Here is a 9,700-nt window from a genome sequence, read left to right as displayed (position 1 = left end):
TTTGAAGTTTCATAAATTGCATTTATTTACATAAAATTACCAAAAAAACTCAAACATTTGTAACCGACTACGAAAAAGGGGTAGGTTATCAATTCGTCGGAATAGTATGCTAACGCATAACTTTGGACCACGTGATCCGATTTCAAAAATTTTTTTTTTTTTTTTCGGAAAGATGGTACCTAAAGGGTCTTCCCGTAATTTGAAATTACTTGTTTAACATAAAGTTCTATAAACACAAGATGCGCTCAACTTGCAAAAGTAATAAAAAAATTAAAAAAAAAGAGTTTCAATGTTCATTTTCCTCGATATCTGGTTTCTGGTTTTCGAATGAGATGGTGATTTTTTACGATTGCCTAATTTTTTTAATATTTCGAATACCGAGAAAATTAAATGAACTTGAATTTTTGTTATGTAGGCAATTTTGGTGGAACGAATTCGAAGTGGGCAAATTAAATCTTCGAATCCTTGTTAAGGACATATCAGTTGTAAACTCTTTTAGACTCAGTAAGTGAGTATGCATTGCATATTTTTAGGTTTCATTCGCAGTTAAACTTTTAAGAGCTCTCAAAAAAAAAACGAAAAATTCATATAAAATGGCGCACAAGAAATGGAATAGGAATTTTCTTCTATCAAAATTTCTTAAATCAATTTGCATCTCTCAAGAAAAAAATGCTCGTATATTTATTTCTTCAAGAAAATTTACAGCAAAAGCAAAGTGCTTTATAATAAAAAATATTTCTTGTGATTTTTCGAGAGAGCTGGCTTTAGGATACAGTTTGTATTTCAGGTTATTAGCTTTAGGGGGGGTTTGAACCCCAAAACCCACCCCTTGTGTGCGCTAATGCGTATATGTATATAGTAAAAACTAATATAAAACTAACTACTATTTATCGAATAGTTTTACGCGTTTTATAAGTAATTTTTTAAATTATGCCATCTGGCTCCTCAGTAATAGATCGGAACAAACAGAAGCAAAGGCAAAAATCCATTTCCAGAGAAAGGGAAGCGACTAAAAAATAAAGATTAGAAGATAATTCACATAAAAATGAATCTTATATTTTCATAAAGCCTCTTACTTTATCATCATCATCATCTATCAATCCACCGAAAAATCAAACCGCCAGGATCATCAATGAACCTACTAAAGATTTTCCAAATGAATCCAATAAGGAATATTATTTTTATGACAAAGATTGCAAAGGACCTTTTATTGTATGTACTGACACCAAACCTAATCTAGAAGGAAGAAAACCCAATAACGCTATTACGGTAACAAAATTATTATTAAAATTAAATTATATCGATGTAGAGGACGTATTAAAGGTAGGTTACGGCAGAACTAAAATTATATGTAAAAATTTTCAAACCGTAATGAAATTTGCAAAGATAAAAGAATTATTCAATAAGGTTATGATCAAAAAATACTAAGTTATAATATTTCTAAAATGGGTAAAATTTTTAACATACCAACAGAAATTTTAACTGATGAAGTATATATTGAAATACATTCTCCAATTCCAATTTTAAAACTAATTAGAATAGAAAGAAGGGATAAAGACGACAAAGATTTGAAAATACCAACAAAAAGAATGAAAATTATTTTTAAAGGTTTAGAAATGCCAAAATTTATAAATTATAGTTATACTAAAATTGAAGTAAAACATTTTATTTCATTTTCTCAATGTTATCGGTGTTTTCGCTTTAACCATTATGCTCAAAATTGCAAGGAAAAAGAATCAAAATGCAAAAAAGTATTTTCAAATTCAAAATATTAATGAATTTTGTGAGCCTATTATCTGTTTTAATTGGAAACACCATCATCCCCCAGCTTATAAACAATGCCCAGCAAGATTAAATGCTTTCATAATACGAAGGACTATGACAGTAGAAAATCTTTCATTTAAAGAAGCTCAAAAGAAAGTAACATTTATATTAGGAAATAGATTTGAACTTTTAAATAATTATAATGAAGACTTTCTTATTATATCCCATAAAAATAAGAATAAAAATAATTACACAATCAATAACTCTGATACAAATAACTTCATTCACAGCATTATTCCTTATTCAAAAGTTATTAAAAAAACAAATCATAACAGATTAAGAGCAGAAGCTAACGCGTACAAAACAATACAGCATGGAAAGATTCTATTCAAACTCAAAGTTCTGATTCTATTCCTATTGATAATAAAGAAATTGTCAATACTCAAAATACTTTCGATGAAATAAATGAAGCAATAACTAAACTTCTTTCAAATAATATTGAAGACAGATTAAATTATAATACTATGGAACTTTTTAATTATATACGATTTACTTTAATTAAAATTAATAATATTTTTAATAATACTTTAATTAATAATAATGAAAATGATGAAAATTCTACGAAGAATTATTAGAACTTTGTTTAACAAATAATAACATTGATATTGCAATTTTATCAGAAACTTGGCTTAATAATAATACAGATACTAGTATTTATAACTATAATTATACTTTTATTAACCGGAATTTATTTGAAGAGAAGTATTACATTTTTTACATATAGAATTAATAGTAATATAGAAAACATTGGGATTACTACACTTAATTTAAAGATTTATATATTGCGCACCAAATATTTCAAATCAAATTTTTAAAAATTAATTAGAAAAAAATTAAATTTTACCAGACATCTTAAAAATATAACTCTTATTGGAGGAGATCTATATGCAAAAGCTCCTAGTTGGGATAGACATTCTACAAATTACAAAAGAAACTATTCTTGAAAATATTGCATCTGATTATATTTTTTTTGTCTGAATGACGGTTCTCCTACTTTTTCTACCAATATCCTTTCAACTTCAGCTATAGATGTATCTTTTATTAATACAAACATAAATTATAATTGGCAAGTATTACTTAAATTAACTAACAGCAATCCTAACCCAATTATACTAACTTTTAATGAAATTTTCAAAATATATCATGAATCAAAATTACTTAATAAACAATTATTTAAAGATATGAATAATCTTAAAGTGGGAGACAATTTAGAAGATTTTACAAATTCTTGCCAAAATATAATTTAAAGGAACATAATTCAAATAAATTCTTCAAATAAGTATGTTCCAAAGCAATGGTGGACTGAAACTTCTAATAAACTTTTTAGATTAAGAAATGCGGCTCGTAAAAAATAGCATCGATATAAAACTATTAAAAATTGTGAATTATTAGCTTTGGCTGAAAAAAAATCTTTCTGATCATATTGAAACTCAAAAACAAAATCATTTTAATGATCTTATCAATCAAATTTCAAATCCGTCAAATTCAAAAGAAATGTGGTCTAAAATTAAAAATCTTAAAAAATATAAATTCGATAAAAAAGTAAATAATTCCTGGGAATCACAAGATAAAATTAAATATTAATCATTTATTTCTAGACAAAATAACACTCAAATTAATAATAATAAGGCTTTTAATATGATTGATGAATTATTAAACGAAGTGAATTTGGAAAATTTTCGAAAATTCTTAAATAGCAGAAATCTTAATTCAGCAAGAGGAAATGATTCTATTTTATATCAAATGTTATCTCAATTAAGTGAAGAAAAAAATAAACTTTTCAAAATTTGAATTAATACTTGAAATAATGGTATTTTTCCAGAAACTTGGAGATAAATTAAAATAGTTCCTATACAAAAGGCAAATATTGATATTTCGAATATTTTAAATTATAGACCAATTTGTCTAATGTCTGTTCTAGCAAAAACTCTTGAAGGTATTTTGAAATTTTATATTGAAAATCATATTTCTTTTCATAATATTTTACCAGACAGCTCATACGGTTTTCGAAAACATCGATCAACATCTCAATGCTTGAACGATTTAATTAATACAATATTTACACTTAAAGAAAAAAATTTCCAAGTAATGGCTGCCTGAAAAGGCATATGATTCAGTTGATATTTATATATTACAAAATATGCTTATTAACTTTAATTTCAATAGAAAAGTAATTAATTGGATTTTTTCTTTTCTCAAAAAACGTTATTTAATTTTAGAAAATGAAAAAATTACAACACAAAACGGTTTGGCTCAAGGTAGTGGCCTTAGTCCTTCTTCTTTTTAATCTACTATATACAATTCATCTACATTTCATAACAAATCAAAATTGTAAAATTTTTCCATTTTCTGATGATTTTTTCATAGTTTGTTCACATCCCAAACAAAATCAAACCAAGCAATTATTAAAAGACAAAATTAACCAATTTAATATTGAATGTAATAAAATTAACTTAAACAAAAATTTTCTCAAAACTAAAGTAATATATTTTAACCAAAGAAACTCTCAAATTAATATTCAAATTAATAATATTAATATTGAACAAGTACGTAAATCTTGGTAGAATTATTAACATAAGTAATGCATCAAATCAAATCACTGAGAAAACAAATAAAACGTGTCGTTTCCTTACTATTATTAGTGGTTGTAAATTTGGAATACACCCTTCGAAAGCACTTCAACTTTACAAAGCTTTTGCTCGTTCCAAAATGGATTATGCTTGTTAAACTTTTGCCAATATATATATCCCAGTCTGCTTTACAACAGCTTAATACTTGCTGCAATGCAAATATCAGGCGTAGTCTAGGTCTTATTAGATATACTCCTACTCATATTATTTATCATATGGCATCAGAATTACCATAAAAATTTCGTTCTGAATTGACAACAGCTAAAGAACTAATGAAATGCATTGCATATAACTTACCAATAAAAGACACAAAACTAGTTATTTTAAAATATATGTATAATAAATTTAAATAAATTTTTTTGTAATATAGATTTAGTTCCAGATACTCCCCTTAATTCTCCAAAAATTAAATGTGATACATTTTTTTTTAAAGATCAAAACAATAATCAAGATTTAATTTATAAATTATATATTGAAAAACTCAAAAATCTTGAACAACAAAATTTTGAAATAATATATACAGATGGTTCTATTAAAAATAACCAAACCCTTTTTGCTTTTTTACACGAGAAATCTTCAACTGAAAAATCCTTTTTCTGTGACCAAAAAATGTCATCAATGTCAGCTGAACTTTAGCGCTTTATCAATAATTAATCAATCCAAAAAAGTTGCCATTCTTACATACAGTTTAAGTAGTCTAATGACCCTCTCAAATGAGAATTGTAATAATTATATAGCAAAAAAAAAATGATAACGGATCTTAATAATTAATCAATTGAAATTTAAGAATTACATCATATCCCAGCCCATAGTAGTATTGAATTAAACGTAAAAGTGGATAAAGCAGCTTCCACTGCTTTACAGAATGGACAAAGAAGTCAAAGTTTATGTTTCCTTTTTGGTTGTTGTTGTTTCCGACAGGGTGGGTGTATGATGTATTTTGGAACGAATTTCCCTCATCGCTTGTCAAAATTATGGTCATCAAAGTTTATGGTCTGTTAAATAAATAAAGAGTGGCAAGAATTTTACTCTAATAATATTATAACTAAGGGAAAATCTTATGGAGAAATATTTCCAAACATTAAGAATAAACCTTGGTTTCATAAAAATTCAAGTAAAATGACACCAATACAAGTTAAACAAATTAATAGAATTCTAACAAATCACATGTTCTGCAAGGAGACATTATCCAAAAAGTATATTTTTCAAAATCCAAATTGCGAATTTTGTAATACAGTTGAAAATACTGAACATATAATTTTCAAATGTAACAAATATAACAATTCACGTGATAAATACCCAATACTCAAAAATACTTCATCATTAATTGAATTTCATCAAAATACTAATGGCAAAGCATATAAATCTATCACTAATTTTTTAAAGGACATTGAAATTAATTTATAATTTTATAAATTAATCTAAAATTGGAGGTGACGTTTTAAGCCTTTTTGCTGGCCAATTCATTCTTCTTATAAAGAATTAGGAAGTAACTTTAAATTACAAAAAAAAAAAATTTTATTTGTTTACCAATAGGCGAAAAGAAAACACTACCAATCTACCGAAATGGCCTCTAAAGTTATTCATTGTAAAGTAATCTCTATGTGGGTGCTCATTTCTTAAACCACCTTTTAATTTATTTTTCAGATTCTCGTCTCAGAAGCCAACACAAGTGTAGGCGATGAACACACAGTTCTCTTGCATAATATTTTAGAAGGCTACAAAGAGCTGCCAACTCATTCGCAAACAGGAAAATGCAGCATCGATCCTTTTTGTATCGATGATGATAAGAGATCCCAACAACAATGAATTGTGTGAAAATTATGAATATTCTAAATAAAGAAGACTGTGTAAAATTATAATAGCATAATTTGCTTTTAAACTTACCTTGGTGCTGAATTTGCTGAGGTAAAATAAATTAACTTTAAAATTAAAAATGTCAAAATAAGTTCAATAAAAAAGACAATATTTAAAATTTTTCCACATTTATTATACACGCAAATATTATTCCGTACTTTAGAAGAGTTGACATAAATTTGTATGCATGAATGTAGTAATTTGTATGTTTAATAATTCCTCTTATCTTTTCTTACGATAATTTAACCCAAGTTTCCCACTTGTACATGTTTTGAGAGTATATATGTATGTATATTAAAAATATTTGGTTTTTCTGTACGTAAATCAGTTGATTTTCTTGCCGAAAAATAATTAAACCGGTTATAGGACTGCTATTCAAGTGAGACAGAGGTCAGAGAAATTCTATTTATGCATGTACAAGATACTTTGGACTTAATTTCACAATTAGAAGTACGTTAAAGTTTATTTCTAGTTTAAAATTCTTTTGTTGACAAGTTTCTGCCTTTTACTTTTTCACGAAGGTACAGTTTCTAGTGTAAATTTCATTAAGTTATTATGCTACATATTTTACGACTAGAAATATATGTATAGTAAATAAGTGAAACGATTTTAAGTAATATTGTAAATAGTAATATGTATATAAAGTTGTGTTTAGATATTTTATATTCGACTGCAAGTACTCAAGTTGCAACTAATTTAATTAAAGTAATTACATAGTATGTAAGTACGATATTGGCTTCAATTATTTTCTTTGCCTTAAGAAGTACATACTTTTCGTCCACTTGTTAGGGAAGTTTACTTAAAACATACATAAATTGCATGCCATTTTGTCTGGCTTGTATATGTATGTTTGTCAGTATGCATGTATGCATTTGTAATTATAATACTAAAGTAGTTTATAAAAATAATCAAACTGCCTACAACTTTTTGTTGCCCCATACAATATTTGGCAATGCTCCTAACTGTAGCAAACAATTTTTAATTAATAAAATTAATAATACAACTTATTTTTATCTATTTATGTATGCATATGTTACATATGCAAATAAGTTAACTTAATTAGTTAAAATTCAGTCGTTTTTGAGCTTTTGCTTTCCCCTTTGATATTATTATACATATTAAACTTTATAAATATGTATGCAATTAATGTTGTGTTATGATTATATTTACATAAGGTGGATGTACATGTACAGTCGTTAAAGAAATTTATTATAAAATACATTTTTATTGTAGTATAAGTAAAAAAAAAAATCAAACTCAATTAAACGTCATACAAATCATTGCGCTGGTAATTTCTGTAATAAAAAATTTAATTTATAAAGTTCTGTCAGACGTGGCAATATTTCCAACTTTTCCACGCAATTGGCTGCCAAATTGAGAAAGAGAAATTTTATTTTCTCGTGTGAACATCCAGAAAGAAAAGGATCAGTTTTTTTTTGCAAGGTTAACACCTTTGCAGCACGCTTTCGAAAATATATTTCAACGTGCCCGTTCGTGCTGCGTGTTGTTGAAATATAATGAAACGGCGAAGAGAATTTATCGACTATATATACCGAGATATTTCCGATGTTTTTGTTGTTGTAACGGCATACAAATTCCCAAAAGAGTTTTTGGGGAGTGTTGCTGGAGCGACAGTCCTTGGCTAGATCTAAATCTGAGTCGTCCCGACTGTCCGATTTCCGATAAATGCCGATGTCATATTAACGTTTTTATTTCGTTTTCATACAATAACACCAACGAGAATATACCCAAATAACATAATTTCTGTGTGCCTTTTTTCCTATTTTTTGGCCTAATAACAGTTTTTTTTTTAATTTAAAACGGCCTCAACAGATTAAAATGTATTTAAGACAAAAATCATTTAAAATACCTTCATTTAAAAATTTAAATTTATGTGCGTATGAATCCAAGTGTGTGTGTGTATACACTCATATACATATATGTAAGTGATATTTTTGATTATCTTATAGTATTGTTAAGATCGGCGGTATGAACATATTTACATACATTTAGTATCTAAGTAGTAGTATGTTCACCCAAGAGATTTGATTGCATACGCAAAATATGGGAATTCCCTGTAAAAGAATTTTCGAATATGGCGTTTTTTTCGGGGTAAAAATGGACTTGCAATTAGATTTTTCTACACTACGATACACACGTGTATTTATGTAAGTTATACTAATATTTATAAAGTGCAAATATCATTAGATTAATTCAGAAATATACATAACCTCTCAGGTATGGATTGAAAGATGTTCTCAAAGAACTTAAAAACTTATTTATTACTTATGATGTGTATATAAATATCGTTAGCTTAATATAGAAAGGCTCCATCTAGAATGTTTATGCCTTCACAGAATAGTTACACAGATAATGACTTTGTGATGTAGTAGTTGTTTTAAGATTGGATTAGGCCTTTAGTGAGTAATCTACCGACTTTTATACAAAGCTGAATATCGAAGGAAAATGAGTAAGGGCCTTTTTGCATTGAGGTATCGATATGTATGTATGTATGTATGTAATATGTCAATTTGTCATTTCCACATTAAGCTAACGATAAACGGTCATACGACTTTTCGACTTCTACACCAAAATATATTGATTGTCTCTTAGATACACGAAATATACAAATAGATTTATAGATATAAACGTAATAATTAGGTACATTAATTTAATTAACTACTTTTAGTTAAATTTTCAATTGTCTATACGTTTCAACAATCCATAAAAATAATTGTCTAATACGTAGTGTTACGGTGAAGTTACTTGTTTCAGGCTAGCTTCGAAAAGACAGTTCACAGCGGTTTTTTTTTTAGAGATACATACATACATAAGTTCACAATTTTTAGGTAGTTATCATCTTTTTATTGTTACGTTTTTGGACATTTTAGTGCTGTAAAATTGACAGAGTATCTGTATATGAATACAATTTATATAATACTTATACTTACATATCTATTTTGCAATATACATAGTTTTATGGTTCGTTCGCTGCTATACGTTGACCACAAAATATGTTTAACAGTTTTTATTAAATTTTGTATGCTTTAACTGCGTCTGTTGATTTAAATATTGCAAATCTCTAACAGCAATAAAATTTCACCATTTCAACTTTAAATATAAATACACATGTATGTATGTATGTAGGCATTCTGTTGTTTGTTTGTTTTTCAAATTGGTTATTTCACAACAATTGTTTTTAGTTTTGCATGGACTTGTAATGTTCAATTTGAAGGTCACGTACGCATAAAGTGCATTTTGGTTGTTTTGTAATTTTCTCAACACTAAAATGTGCACATTTAACTAGTTATAGTTTTAATACCTTTTGTTGTTTTGTTTTGTTTTATTACCGGAAATGGCCTATTTCATACATTTATACATTAAACTCA

At 26.9% G+C, this 9,700-nt stretch overlaps 1 protein-coding gene across 3 annotated transcripts in view; it reads left to right on the top strand.

The window, feature by feature from the left end:
- LOC118745977 overlaps positions 1 to 6,447 on the top strand; it is a 177,702-nt gene extending 171,255 nt beyond the window's left edge. Inside the window, exons 6-7 of one of the 3 annotated variants that reach the window (XM_036479675.1) lie at positions 1,069 to 1,269; positions 6,102 to 6,447. In XM_036479675.1, coding sequence (XP_036335568.1) covers positions 1,069 to 1,269; positions 6,102 to 6,263 — 363 coding nt within the window. In that variant the 3' untranslated portion in view covers positions 6,264 to 6,447. The remainder of the gene's footprint in view (positions 1 to 1,068; positions 1,270 to 6,101) is intronic. The other 2 variants (XM_036479674.1, XM_036479676.1) reach the window with 2 other exon arrangements.
- Positions 6,448 to 9,700: the final 3,253 nt, after the last annotated feature.

The sequence above is a fragment of the Rhagoletis pomonella genome, unplaced genomic scaffold, assembly GCF_013731165.1.
Source record: "Rhagoletis pomonella isolate Grant_MI unplaced genomic scaffold, Rhpom_1.0 Rhpom_scaffold_00010, whole genome shotgun sequence".
NCBI lineage: Eukaryota > Metazoa > Arthropoda > Insecta > Diptera > Tephritidae > Rhagoletis > Rhagoletis pomonella.
This window is presented reverse-complemented; position numbering and strand designations above follow the sequence as displayed.